This window comes from Odontesthes bonariensis, chromosome 23, assembly GCF_027942865.1.
Source record: "Odontesthes bonariensis isolate fOdoBon6 chromosome 23, fOdoBon6.hap1, whole genome shotgun sequence".
In the NCBI taxonomy this organism is placed as follows: domain Eukaryota; kingdom Metazoa; phylum Chordata; class Actinopteri; order Atheriniformes; family Atherinopsidae; genus Odontesthes; species Odontesthes bonariensis.
The window spans coordinates 29868389-29882703 of record NC_134528.1 but is presented as its reverse complement, the minus strand read 5'-3'; the positions used below and the strand labels follow the sequence as shown (position 1 = coordinate 29882703).

At 44.5% G+C, this 14315-nt stretch overlaps 1 protein-coding gene across 8 annotated transcripts in view; it reads right to left on the bottom strand.

Moving 5' to 3' along the window:
* Nucleotides 1–14315, bottom strand: part of ryr2a (ryanodine receptor 2a (cardiac)) — a 287428-nt gene that overhangs the window by 199472 nt on the left and 73641 nt on the right. For all 8 annotated transcript variants that reach the window (XM_075456990.1, XM_075456994.1, XM_075456991.1 and 5 more), the window contains exon 13: nucleotides 3221–3404. In XM_075456990.1, coding sequence (XP_075313105.1) covers nucleotides 3221–3404 — 184 coding nt within the window. The remainder of the gene's footprint in view (nucleotides 1–3220; nucleotides 3405–14315) is intronic.

The window sequence follows — 14315 nt, the reverse complement described above, 5'->3', positions numbered from 1 at the left end:
TAGATAGTCTAAATTTTCCTGCGATAAACTCGGATGCTGCCAAGGAACTTGACTCTCCATTAACAGTAGAAGAAATCTCTCTCGCTATGAGAAGTATGCAGACAAACAAAGCTCCTGGTCCTGATGGATTCCCAGTAGAATTTTTCAAAAGATTTCAAGATAAACTGTCCCCATTACTACATGCTGTGTATAAAGAATCACTGCAACATGGCACTCTTCCTCCTACCTTAAGACAAGCTTCCATAAGCCTCCTTTTAAAAAAAGATAAAGACCCAAATTTTTGCAACTCTTACAGACCTATCTCCTTAATAAATGTGGATGCTAAGATCCTTGCTAAGGCTTTGGCCTCCCGTCTGGAAAATATTGTTCCAACTATTGTTTCAGATGAACAAACTGGGTTTGTAAAGGGGCGCCAGCTGTTCTATAATGTCCGCACACTCTTAAATATTATCTACTCCAAAACTACCACAACAACACCTGAAGCAGTGATCTCGGTCGATGCCGAGAAAGCTTTTGACAGGGTTGAATGGGACTACTTATTTAAGGTACTAAGGAAATTTGGGCAGGGAAATGTAATTATTTCGTGGATACGTCTCCTTTATACATCTCCACAAGCCAACATCTCCACCAATGGCATCCAATCCAGTTTTTTCACTCTTACCCGTGGCACTAGACAGGGATGCCCCCTATCTCCCCTGTTGTTTGCATTAGCTATAGAGCCCCTAAATTATTATATCAAGACCCAAAAGCATCAGTGGTGACAAATGGCAGGAAATTCCCCCCTTTTGAGCTTCATAGAGGGACAAGGCAGGGGTGTCCTCTATCCCCGTTAATTTTCGCGCTGGCACTTGAACCATTAGCAATTGCTATTAGGCAAAATGACAACATAGTGGGCATAAAGGCGGGAGGAGAGGAACATAAACTTCTCATGTACACGGATGATATTCTCATACTATCAAGAAGCCCCGTAACAACGGAACCTCACATCCTCAACTTGATCGACTCTTTCTCAAACATATCAGGCTACAAAATAAACTGGTCTAAGTCCGAGGCAATGCCCCTATCAAGACTCTGCCCACCTAGTGTCAGACAGGGATGGCAATTTACATGGAGGCCATCTGGTCTAACGTATCTGGGTATCAAGCTCACTCCATATCTGGAAGATATAATGACAAACAACCTAATCCCATTAATCGAGAAAATAGACCCTATTATACAAAACTGGACCAAGCTGGGGTTATCACTTTTGGGCAAAATCAATATTCTGAAGATGGTTATGGTTCCTAAAGTGAACTATTTAAGCTATATGCTATTAATAGCTAGATGCCATCTCCTCCTTCACTGGAAGTCAACTAAAGCTCCCTCCAGCTCTCAGTGGCTCAACGATACTATGTATTTTCTAAAGCTGGAGAAGATCAGATATTCAGTGAAAGGTAACTCTGACAAATTCTACGACAAGTGGCATCCTTTTTTTAACTTTTTTTCATTCTCTTCAAACTCTGCCCCCTGATTGATGGACCCCCACTCACTCTCTCCTTCTCTTTCCTCTCCTTTTCCTTTTCTGTCTTTTGTCCTCCTTTTTATTTATACTGAGCAGCTTACACACACGTACATATTACACTTATTATATTTATTCAATTGCTATATATAGATGTCCTTAACTGTTAGTTAAGTAGCCCCCCACAATAGTGTATTGTTCTGTAATTGTTGTAAAAAAAACAAAAAAAAAACACTAGAGGAGGTAGATTGAATGCTTTTTTTAAATTATTTTTTAGATGCACATTATTTTGACTGTATCAATGTTTGCTCAAACTGACAGTGGTGATACAATTCTCAATGTAAATGTGACATTGATTTCTATTCCAATGTGCCTTACCTCCCAATAAAAATATTAAACAAAAAAAAAAAGAAAACAAATGTTGATTAATTGACTAAAATATGAATCAAAATAAAACTTTTTCTGGTTAAAACTATATTAGATGACAAAATTAGTGTGTGTCAGTTGTGCAAAAACAAACAGATTTCAACCAAATATTTTATTATACAATGTTATCTTGGAAAATGTAAAACAAGCCTTCATAAAGAAGTACTTTTACTATTATTTATACTGTTGAGGAGTTGAATCTGCAACAATGAACTATATTTGATTAAATAAAAGGGTTTGGACATTATAGAAATGTGCTGAAGTCCGAATGAGGGTTGATCCATGGCAGCATGACAGTAATTCAGTTACAGATATCTGTAATTACGTAGCGGATACCCGCAACTGAATGGTAGATATCTGTAATGACAAACCCCATACACATGAATGGCAAAAGTGACATCATTTGTCCTAGCAAGAATGTAGTTGTGGATATCTGAAATTTTCTTTTTAAATAGGGAAAACTGAATTACAGATATCTGCAGCACATATCCAGTCTGGCTTTTAAATGTTAAAATGGCTTGCCATATGTCGCCACTATCTTTTTCCACTGCTCTGTAAGTAACGATCTGTGTAGCATGATAATCAACCAATAGGTAAAAAGCTGAGCCCATGACACATTCAGAAAGCCTGTCTACTAATTTGCATAATGAGGCAGAAATACATACAATAATGTAAAAACAGACACAGGGAAAGGTAAAAAGACGACATGGAAATAAATAGGCTTAGAGAATTAAATAGGGAGAGAAAATGCAAAGAGGAAATGACAGTGAAGTAATTACATATTTGAATAAAATGTATTTGAAAAATCAGTTCAAATCAAAATAAATCAAGGAATGAATAATTTGGAGGAAATAAATGGATCAATACGATGTAAAAAAAAATAATACAGAAATAACAAGTTAATGAAAAATATTGAATGTATTCCAATTTAGAAAATAAATAAAACTGGAAACTGAGTAGCAAAGTAAATAAATTAGCTACAGTTACACAAGCTTAAATAAATGTAGTTTCGAATCAAAGCAGAAAAAATGTTATTTCACATTTTCTGAAATGTTTTTTTTTATTTCAGTAGCACTGATCGTAATATAAAGTTATTTATTCAGCCATTTATATAAAAAAAAAAAAAACGATTTATTCTGGATTATGGCTATTTCAGTCCTCCATAATGAATGACTCAAGATGTTGGCATTAGCCTTTTTTCTTAATGTTACCTTTTGTAGCTTTGCTGGTCAGACTCTTAACTGAGAAATGCATTCACCAAAAAAACATGCATATATACAGAGTGACGCTCCATACCTCCTCCTGGAAGAGGTTCTGTCTGTTCTTCAGAGCTCGCAGTCGGTTCTGCTTATACTCATGCTCCAAATGATCTCCAGGTGGTTGGAAATAGCCAATTAGATCTTGCAGACTCAGACTCACTGAGTCTATTGGAAGATTTGAAGTTGAGCTCTTTCCTACTTTTCTGAGTGTGTCCAGACCCCTGCAGAAAATAAAATTACAATCAACAACTTCAAGATAAGAGGGGAAGAGAATGTGTCCAACATTAAATGTTGCATGAAGGTGTTGGTTTACAGAGTAACGTCAGAACAGTGTCAGTGCGCTATAGCAGTGATGCTATGTGATCTATCTTAGTTTCTGATTTTCTTTCAGACTATTTTGTTTATCCTAATGTTTGTATTCCTACATCTCTGTTGACCAGTGCCTCCAATTTCTGTGTAATTGAACTACATTACTCTTTGTAGTAAGGACCTTATGTACAGAGGAGTGTGCAGAGCCTCTGCAATTTTGTAGTTGTACTTGTTGAGGAAAAAAAGTATTTGTATTTTTGTTTAAATTCATTTGAAATAGCTGCTTTTGTATTTACTACACTTTTAAACTGAGAGTATACAAGTGTCCCTCAGTTATGTTTATGGTAAATTTAAATATCTAAATGTAATTGGTTAATATCTTTACAAAACAGAACAATAAAGTGCTCAGTCATTTAAAATTGGATCTATTTTTGCCTGATATGTTCACATGCAGTGAACTTCAGAGAAAGCATTTGTAGGTTGTTCTCAGTACAGAATATCACAAAAGGAGCCATTAGACAACACATTTAAAATTAGAATAACCTAGTGAGCTATTCTCAAATAAATCCCCTAACTAGACTCCAGCTACCATTGGCGAGGGGCGGGGTCCACCCAGGACAGTCCATCACAGGGCCACAAAATCACTCGTAGGGTTCATTTAGAGCCACAAATCAATCTAAAGAATGAATTTTGAATGGTTGGAGTAAGTTAGAGTGGCCAGAGAGAACCTGGCACAGGGAGAAACAAACTTCCTATGGACAGGCTCTAGCGGAGCTTCAACCTTCTTGCTGTTACACATCTTAAATTCAACTGGTTAAATTTCAACAACCGAAGTACCAAAAGATATAAGCTTTAGCAACAACATTACTGTAACAGCCCAGCTGCTCTCTAAAGGGTGACCCTGGCAACAGCAGCGCACGTGGACACAGTGTCAGTTCTATCCAAGTTTCTATGCAATCAACATTTCATTGAAGGTAGGTATTTTTGTACACAGCCAAGACGTTCAGCCTGTCCACTCCCATATAAAATTCATTAAAGGTATCATGTTGGCATTTGTCCTTTTGTACAATTTGAATATCTTTTGGTTGATGTATCCCCCTTCTCTTGACTTAACGTTTCCCTCCAAAGACACTGAAGAAAATTCTTGTAGCCAGTAGTGATGGGATACTCGATTCCTTTTACTGACTCGAGTTTGTATGAGTCACTCACTAAAGTGAATCGGGTTTTCGAGTCACTTGAATCAATCACCCAGAGTGTGCGCCACAGAATGTACAAACAAGTTCCAAACCACGTCCCGAATCATTGTGAAAAAGGCTAAAAATCAAGAAGTCTCCAAGTCGAAACATTTATTTTTCTTTCTTTCTCTCTAAATAAATTCAAATAGCCAATAATTAATGTTCAGTGCAAAACAGTGAAAAATTATGATAAATTAATGAAACTATGCACAAATAGAACATTTAAATAACCTAAACAATAGTGCAAAAATAATAATATTCTAACATTCAACACTGCACCATTAGAATAAAATAATTATGTACAGAATGACTAAACTCCCGCTTCCTTCAAAAGCCGGGAGGGAGAGGGAGCGAGTGAGCTATGAGCTGCGAGTCGGGTATGAATCATGAGTCCTGAATCATGAGTCCTGAATCATGAGTCCTGAATAATGAGCTAATACAGCAATTAGTTTTATACATTTACGCAAATGGAGCACCGCGATAGTTCTGGCAGGCCACGTAGTCAACGCGCCCTTTGCCTATTGGCTGACGCCGACCCAACCCTTATGGCTGTCCACAAACCAACTGCGCTTATGGGTAATCAGCTGCTGCTCGCAATTGGATGCTGGCATTCGGGGTGCTCATTTAAACTTGGTTTGCTGTCACTGCTCTTTTTGCTTTCTGCTTGCAAGACGTAGCTCCGATTAGCATACGCGCCGATGCTAGTATTATTATTGCTGCTGCTGCTTACCCTGTCGTCCGGCATGGATACCCGCCTGCCGGCGGAGTCGGAGAGTCTGCCGGAGGACCCGGAAGATTCGGCTGAGATGGACGCCGTGGAGGACACCGAACCTCCCAAGTCCAGCCGAGCCAAGACGCGACACCGGGCGGGCTGTTCACAGCGCGCTGCGGGCAGAGTCGAGGTAGGCCGCGGCGGGCTCCTGTACGTGGCAGGACTGCCGCGGTTAGACACGCGGCTTATTTTACACCGATTTCACATGATTTTACTTGACTGTAGCTGTGTGGCGCGGGTCTTATGCCGACACATTTGGATTACAAACCATCCTCCTAACTGGTCCGTTTGGATCCTCGCGGTGATGCTTCTAGGTGGAGCGCGCGCCTCACCTCCCCAACAGGGCTACACGCTGCTGATTGGTATGTATGCATTACAGTCTGATGGGTGCGGCGCCACCTGTCGTGTCGGGGCGTGGAGTGCTTGTGCCCGTGGTTCGGTTCATTCGCCGCCGTGCGTCCGGGGATGGTATTGCCCTTGCTCGAATGGGGAGCATGGCCCAACTGTGGCTGTGGTCGAATCGATCTCATCATGTAGATCCACTGTGATTATATTGCTCATGTATGTTCTGCTTGTATGATTCGGCTCATCGTTGATAGGCCCTGAAAGGTTTTTGATCCTGAAGAGAAGAACGTCAGGATGCTACCCTGTTTGATATAGAAATGCACTTCGTTGTATAACAACTTCCAGAGACCTACAGTGAACTTCACTACTTAGCTGCATTTTTTGCTTAACAAAAGCAACAGTAAGAGGCTTGATTAGCTTAGGCTATCGTAAAACAATGGAGCCTAAATGTACTTGGCTGACTGAACTACCTTTGAATATTTATTCAACTGGTAAATGAGCTCTGGAAATGATAAATTTTTAAACAGTGGAATACATTTTTAGGTGGCTCGGGTTTAAAAAAAAAAAAAAAAGACATTGTGCAGCTTGTGCCTCTGTTTCAATAAAACAAGAGCCACTGTTAGGGCTTAACTTTGCATGAAAGATGCTGATTAAGATCGAAAATAAATTTGGGATGAAGTCAATCATTAAAACCGCTCCCGGAATTGATGGCATGAACAGCAATGACAGAGGTCATTTGTGTTATGCTTTATGGCTTGTTTAATCGTGTGGATGGCAAAAATATGCAAGCTCACGGTGACTTTAACTTCCTAGGTGGGTCAGGTGAAGTGTGTTAAAGGGTCTGCTTTGCTTGGATGTTGCTCTGCTTGGCTTGGATGTTGCTCTGCTTTGCTTGGATCTCGTTTTTCTGTTCTTGGATCGGATCTTGCTCTGCTTTGCTTTGCTTGGATCTTGCTCTGCTTTGCCCTGCCGCAAAGCGCTGTCGCTGCTGTGGAGACCGACTATATATTTGATGGTGTACCTAAGTGGTTGAGTTCAATGCTCGCCCCAATTAAATACTCGCATCACATTTCAGTCTGTGTTAATGTAGGTCTTTGGCAGCTCCACCTTTTAACGTCAAGCTTAGTCGCGGTTTAATAATTATTTTTGTAATACTACTACTACTAATCATAATGGTGACACACCTTGGTAGCTAATAATTCGTTGGGGGGGTAGGATACCCTGGTTCCAACTAATCAATTGGCTGGTCTGCGTTCCGGTATGGTCTGTTTGGGGGGTTGTTGCCTTTACAGCAAATGGAAGGCACTCCACCTGAGGATGCTGCTGTTCCCTGTCTTGGCTTCCATGGAGCTCATGGAAAAGTTGGGAACTTCCTCCGAACAGAGTCATACCGCCAAACATAATTGTATGCATTCAGAATAAGCTTCTGAAATTTATATCTGTTTCTCGTCTCATTTTGACGAGAGTGGTTCTGACAGAAATGGAGCACCGCGATAGTTCTGGCAGGCCACGTAGTCAACGCGCCCTTTGCCTATTGGCTGACGCCGACCAAACCCTTATGGCTGTCCACAAACCAACTGCGCTTATGGGTAATCAGCTGCTGCTCATAATTGGATGCTGGCATTCGGGGTGCTCATTTAAACTTGGTTTGCTGTCACTGCTCTTTTTGCTTTCTGCTTGCACCCACCACCTCCCCTGCTCCATCGACTTCTCAGTGCCAAACAATGTCATACTGTTCTCATTGTTGCTTGCTCTGTTCTAGGGGGTTGTTGCCTTTACAGCAAATGGAAGGCACTCCACCTGAGGATGCTGCTGTTCCCTGTCTTGGCTTCCATGGAGCTCATGGAAAAGTCGGGAACTTCCTCCGAACAGAGCCATACCGCCAAACATAATTGTATGCATTCAGAATAAGCTTCTGAAATTTATCTCTGTTTCTCGTCTCATTTTGAGGAGAGTGGTTCTGACAGAATTGCAGTTAGAATTACAGTTGTGTGGCATGTCTCCTCTTTACAGTTAGCTGGTAGTAGCAGCGGTGAGTCAGTGAACGAGTTAATGGAGACATTGGGCCTCATGCAACAACCGTTCGTACGCACAGATTTGTTCTTAAGTCGTGCGTACGAGTGATTTAAGAGAATTTGCGCATTCACCAATCTTTTCGTATTTTACGTTTTCTTTCAGGTACGAACAGAATTTAGGAGTGATCCAGACCTGTCGTAGGAGTTTCCTAAAATAGTCCGCTGTTATTCCAATCAAGTTTGCTTGACTAATGGATTGTATATTTAATTACTTTGAAGCAAACATAAATAAATGTATACATTGTACCCCATAATGATGCTGACATTATTCTGTTTGACTTAAATTATGCACTAATTAAAGGTTAATTTGACTCTGTATATAACAAGGTCAAAGGGAAGCGTAACCAGCGGCTGACTTTCTACTTTTGGATGCCTTAGTGCATCAGGCTCTTGGAAGAGACCGTGTAGACAACAAGTGGGACACAATTGGGAAGTGGAATGAAATTTATTGGATGTCAAACTTTTTTAACAAATAAAAAACTGAAAAGTGGGGCGTGCAATATTATTCGGCCCCCTTGCGTTAATACTTTGTAGCGCCGCCTTTTGCTGCAATTACAGCTGCAAGTGGCTTGGGGTATGTCTCTATCAGTTTGGCACATCAGAGACTGAAATTCTTGCCCATTCTTCCTTGCAGAACAGCTGGAGCTCAGTGAGGTTGGATGGAGAGCGTTTGTGAACAGCAGTCTTCCGCTCCTTCCACAGATTCTCGATTGGATTCAGGTCTGGACTTTGACTTGGCCATTCCAACACCTGGATACGTTTATTTGTGAAGCATTCCATTGTAGATTTGGCTTTATGTTTTGGATCATTGTCTTGTTGTAAGATAATTCTCCGTCCCAGTCTCAGGTCTCTTGCAGACTACAACAGGTTTTCTTCCAGAATGGTCCTGTATCTGGCCCCATCCATCTTCCCAGCAATTTTGACCATCTTCCCTGTCCCTGCTGACGAAAAGCAGGCCCAAACCATGATGCTGCCACCACCATGTTTGACAGTGGGGATGGTATGTTCAGGGTGATGAGCTGTGTTGCTTTTACGCCAAACATATCATTTTGCATTGTGGCCAAACAGTTGGATTTTGGTTTAATCTGACCAGAGCACCTTCTTCCACATGTTTGGTGTGTCTCCCAGGTGGCTTGAGGCAAACTTTAAACTAGACTTTTTATGGATATCTTTGAGAAATGGCTTTCTTCTTGCCACTCTTCCATTAAGGCCAGATTTGTGCAGTGTACGACTGACTGTTGTCCTATGGACTAACTCTCCCACCTCAGCTGTAGATCTCTGCAGTTCATCCAGAGTGATCATGGGCCTCTTGGCTGCATCTCTGATCTTCTCCTTGTTCCAGATGATAGTTTAGAGGGACGGCCGGGTCTTGGTAGATTTGCAGTGGTCTGATGCTCTTTCCATTTCATATGATTGCTTGCACAGTCCTTGGGATGTTTAAAGCTTGGGAAATCTTTTTGTAAATTTATACGGAGACTTGATTACACAAAGGTGGATTCTGTTTATCATCATCAGTCATTTGGGACAACATTGGATCATTCAGAGATCCTCACTGAACTTCTGGAGTGAGTTCGCTGCACTGAAAATACAGGGGCCGAATCATATTGCACGCCCCACTTTTCAGTTTTTTATTTGTTAAAAAAGTGTGACACATCCAATAAATTTCATTCCACTTCACGATTGTGTCCCACTTGTTGTTGATTCTTCACAAATAATTAAAATTTTATATCTTTATGTTTGAAGCCTGAAATGTGGCAAAAGGTTGAAAAGTTCAAGGGGGCCAAATACTTTCGCAAGGCACTGTATATTATTTTCCCCGCTATATGTATGTATGTATATATATATATATATATATATATATATATATATATACACACACACAGCGGGGAAAATAATAGACAGTGCCTTGCGAAAGTATTTGTATATATATATATATATATATATATATATATATATCCATCCATCCATTAATTATCTGCCACTTGTCCGGGGATCGGGTCGCGGGGGCAGCAGCTTGAGCAGAGACACCCAGACGTCCCTGTCCCCGGCCACTTCCTCCAGCTCTTCTGGGGGGACCCCGAGGCGTTCCCAGGCCAGCCGAGAAACATAGTCTCTCCAATGTGTCCTGGGTCTTGCCCGGAACACCTCACCAGGGAGGCGTCCAGGAGGCATCCTAACCAGATGCCCGAGCCACCTCATCTGACTCCTCTGGATGCGGAGGAGCAGCGGTTCTACTCCGAGCCCCTCCCGGATGACCGAGCTTCTCACCCTATCTCTAAGGGAGAGCCCAGACACCCTGCGGAGGAAACTCATTTCGGCCGCTTGTATTCGCGATCTCGTTCTTTCGGTCACTACCCACAGCTCGTGACCATAGGTGAGGGTAGGAACATAGATTGACCGGTAAATCTAGAGCTTCGCCTTCTGGCTCAGCTCCTTCTTCACCACGACGGGCCGGTGCAGAGCCCGCATCACTGCAGACGCCGCACCGATCCGTCTGTCAATCTCCTGCTCCATTCGTCCCTTACTCGTGAACAAGACCCCGAGATACTTGAACTCCTCCACTTGGGCAAGGATCTCATTCCCGACCCGGAGAGGGCATTCCACCCTTTTCCGGCTGAGGACCATGGTCTCAGATTTGGAGGTGCTGATTATCATCCCAGCCCGCTTCACACTCGGCTGCGAACCGCTCCAGTAAGAGCTGAAGGTCACGGCCCGACGACGACAACAGAACCGCATCGTCCGCAAAAAGCAGAGACCCGATTCTGAGGTCGCCAAAACGGACCCCCTCAACGCCCTGGCTGCGCCTAGAAATTCTGTCCATAAAAATTATGAACAAAATCGGTGACAAAGGGCAGCCCTGACGGAGTCCAACCGTCACAGGAAACATGTCCGACTTAAGGGCGGTTTATGGTCGGAAACAATCCTAGCTTGTTCATGATTGTCCCTCTTGCGTTGTGGCGTGGAATTAACATAGCGCAGACAGCACTTCAAAATTGGGCATAAATCAAAAATAACTGCGTCATGTCTGCGACAAGCTCACTGCGACACACTGCTGTGAGAGTATACACATGCCTTTACTGCCGGCAATGTGGCCCAAACTCTGACACCGGTCATACAGAGGGTATAGAGCTGGTCCACTGTTCCACGGCCAGGACGAAAACCACACTGCACCTCCTGAATCCGAGATTCGACTATCCGGCGGATCCTCCTCTCCAGTACCCCCAAATAGACCTTACCAGGGAGGCTGAGGAGTGTGATCCCCCTATAGTTGGAACACACCCTCCGGTCCCCCTTTTTAAAGAGGGGGACCACCACCCCGATCTGCCAGTCCAGAGGCACTGCCCCCGATGTCCACGCGATGCTGCAGAGGCGTGTCAACCAAGACAGCCCTACAACATCCACAGCCTTGAGGAACTCAGGACGGACCTCATCCTCCCCCGGGACCTTGCCACCGAGGAGTTTTTTAACCACCTTGGCAACCTCAGCCCCAGAAATGGGAGGCCCCACGTCCGAGCCCCCCAACTCTGCTTCCTCATCGGAAGGCGTGTCGGTAGGATTGAGGAGGCCCTCAAAGTATTCCCCCCACCGACTCACGACGTCCCTAGTTGAGGTCAGCAGAGCCCCGCCCTCACCATACACGGTGTTGACGGTGCACCGCTCCCCCCCCCTGAGCCGCCGGATGGTGGACCAGAAACTCTTCGAGGCTGTCCGGAAGTCTTTCTCCATGGCCTCCCCGAACTCCTCCCATGCCCGACTTTTTGCCTCAGCAACCGCCGAGGCCGCGTTCCGCTTAGCCTGTCGGTACCCATCAGCTGCTTCCAGAGTCCCACTGGCCAAAAAGGCCCGATAGGACTCCTTCTTCAGCTTGACGGCTTCCCTCACCACTGGTGTCCACCAGCAGGTTCGGGGGTTGCCGCCATGACAGGCACCGACCACCTTACAGCCACGGCTCCGGTCGGCCACCTCAACAATGGAGGCACGGAACATTGCCCATTCGGGCTCAATGTCCCCCACCTCCCCCGGAACATGGTTGAAGCTCTGCCGGAGGTGGGAGTTGAAACTCCTCCTTACAGGGGATTCCGCCAGCCGTTCCCAACAGACCCTCGCAATACGTTTGGGCCTGCCAGGTCTGACCGGCTTCCTCCCCCACCAGCAGAGCCAACTCACCACCAAGTGGTGATCAGTTGACAGCTCCGCCCCTCTCTTCACCCGAGTGTCCAGGACATACGGCCGCAAGTCCGACGATACGACCACAAAGTCGATCATCGAGCTGCGGCCTAGGGTGTCCCGGTGCCAAGTGCACATATGGACACCCTTATGCCTGAACATGGTGTTCGTTATGGACAGTCCATGACAAGCACAGAAGTCCAACAACAAAACACCACTCTGATTCAGATCGGGGGGGCCGTTCCTCCCAATCACGCCCCTCCAGGTCTCACTGTCATTGCCCACGTGAGCATTGAAGTCCCCCAGCAGGACGAGGGAGTCTCCCGGAGGAGCACTCTCCAGTGCCTCCTCCAGGGACTCCAAAAAGGGTGGGTACTCTGAACTGCTCCAACAACAGTCAGGACCTGTCCCCCCACCCTAAGGCGGAGGGAGGCTACCCTCTCGTCTACCGGGGTAAACCCCGATGTACAGGCGCTCAGCCGGGGGGCAATAAGTATGCCCACACCTGCTCTACGCCTCTCACTTGCCGCGGGTAACTCCAGAGTGGAAGAGAGTCCAACCCCTCTCGAGGAGGCTGGTTCCGGAGCCCAAGCCATGAGTCCAACTATATCTAGCCGGAACCGCTCAGCCTCGCACACCAGCTCAGGCTCCTTCCCCAGCAGAGAGGTGACGTTCCACGTCCCAAGAGCCAGCTTCAGTAGCCGAGGATCAGACCGCCAAGGTCTCTGCCTTCGGCTGCCGCCCAGCTCACACTGCACCCGACCCCCATGGCCCCCATATATATATATACAGCGGGGGAAATAAGTATTTGATACAACGCCGATTTTGCAAGTTTTCCCACTTAAAGAATGGAGAGGTCTGTAATTTTCATCGTAGGTACACTTCAACTGTGAGCGAAAGAATTAAAAAAAAAAAATCAAGAAAATTACATGTATGAATATTAAATAATTATGCGCTGGCAAAGGCTTATGTCTCGACTCGGCCACTCCGGTCATCACAGGATTGTCGCCTAGCAGTGCCTACACCACGCTTAAAGGGATAGTTCGCCTCTTTTGACATGAAGCTGTATGACATCCCATACTAGTAATATTATTTATGAACATTTTCCTATCCCCCGCTGTGTCCTGTGAGCCGAGTTACAGCCTCTTTTAGGCGGTGACGTAAGTAGTCCGGCTAGTTGGCTGGGGCTTCACAAATAAAGCGTTTTGCTTCTGAAAAGAATAAGCATTCAAAAGAGTAATACATTTGCATCACAAAGTCGTATTTTCCCGAAAAAGTTACACCTCACAATCGCTTGGCACTAGGTTAGGTTGCAGTATCAATGCGCGCTGCCGCCTGCCGACAGCTTCGCCTGTTTCACCGTGTTTGCTGCTCGGAAAGTTAACGTAATCATGTCTGACTACGACACCAATGATGAAGACATCCCTTTTACCACAGAGCTAAAGGGATATCTTTATGAACCAAAATATACAGATGCCGAACTTCACCAGATGTTAGAGTTAGAACGGGCAGAGAGAGAGAGGAGGGACAGAGAAGTGGTCCCAGCTGAAGTTGGAGCCACAGCTGCAGCTGTGAGAGACAGGGTGACCGTCAAATGGTGGTGCACTTGTTCGAAGCGCCCAGTAATGCCAACGGAGGTGACACAGACTGTTTTCATGTGTTGTTCCACGATGGTGGAATGACCAACCAGGCGCTACAAGAACAGGGGTATCCCTGAATATCTTCAAGAAACTCTTGAAGACCCAGCTCTTCAGAGAGCATTTCTTACCTTAGCACTTACCCTGTACTTCCCTACCCCCTCTACTGCACTTTATCTTTCTGTACCTCCCTCTATGCCTGCACTCTGTCTCTACACTGTCACCCCTGTCACCTCTGACAGAGTCTGACTACCGGCTTCCTTCTATGTAGCTTATTGTTAGCTTTGATGTTAGCTGTAATGTTATATCCTCATTTGTAAGTCGCTTTGGATAAAAGCGTCTGCTACATGCATAAACATAAACATAAACAATTAATTTGCATTTTATTGCATAAAATAAGTATTTGATACAATAGAAAAATAGAACTTAATATTTGGTACAGAAACCTTGGTTTACAGGAGCTTAACTGTATTTGAGTTTGGCTTTGTTTTTTGTTCTTTTCTGTTCAAAAGGTTGCTGGCTGAAAGCACACAGTAGAAATATAATCTTTGACAGTTTTACCCAGCTTCCCTGTATATGAGAGAGTTAAAGC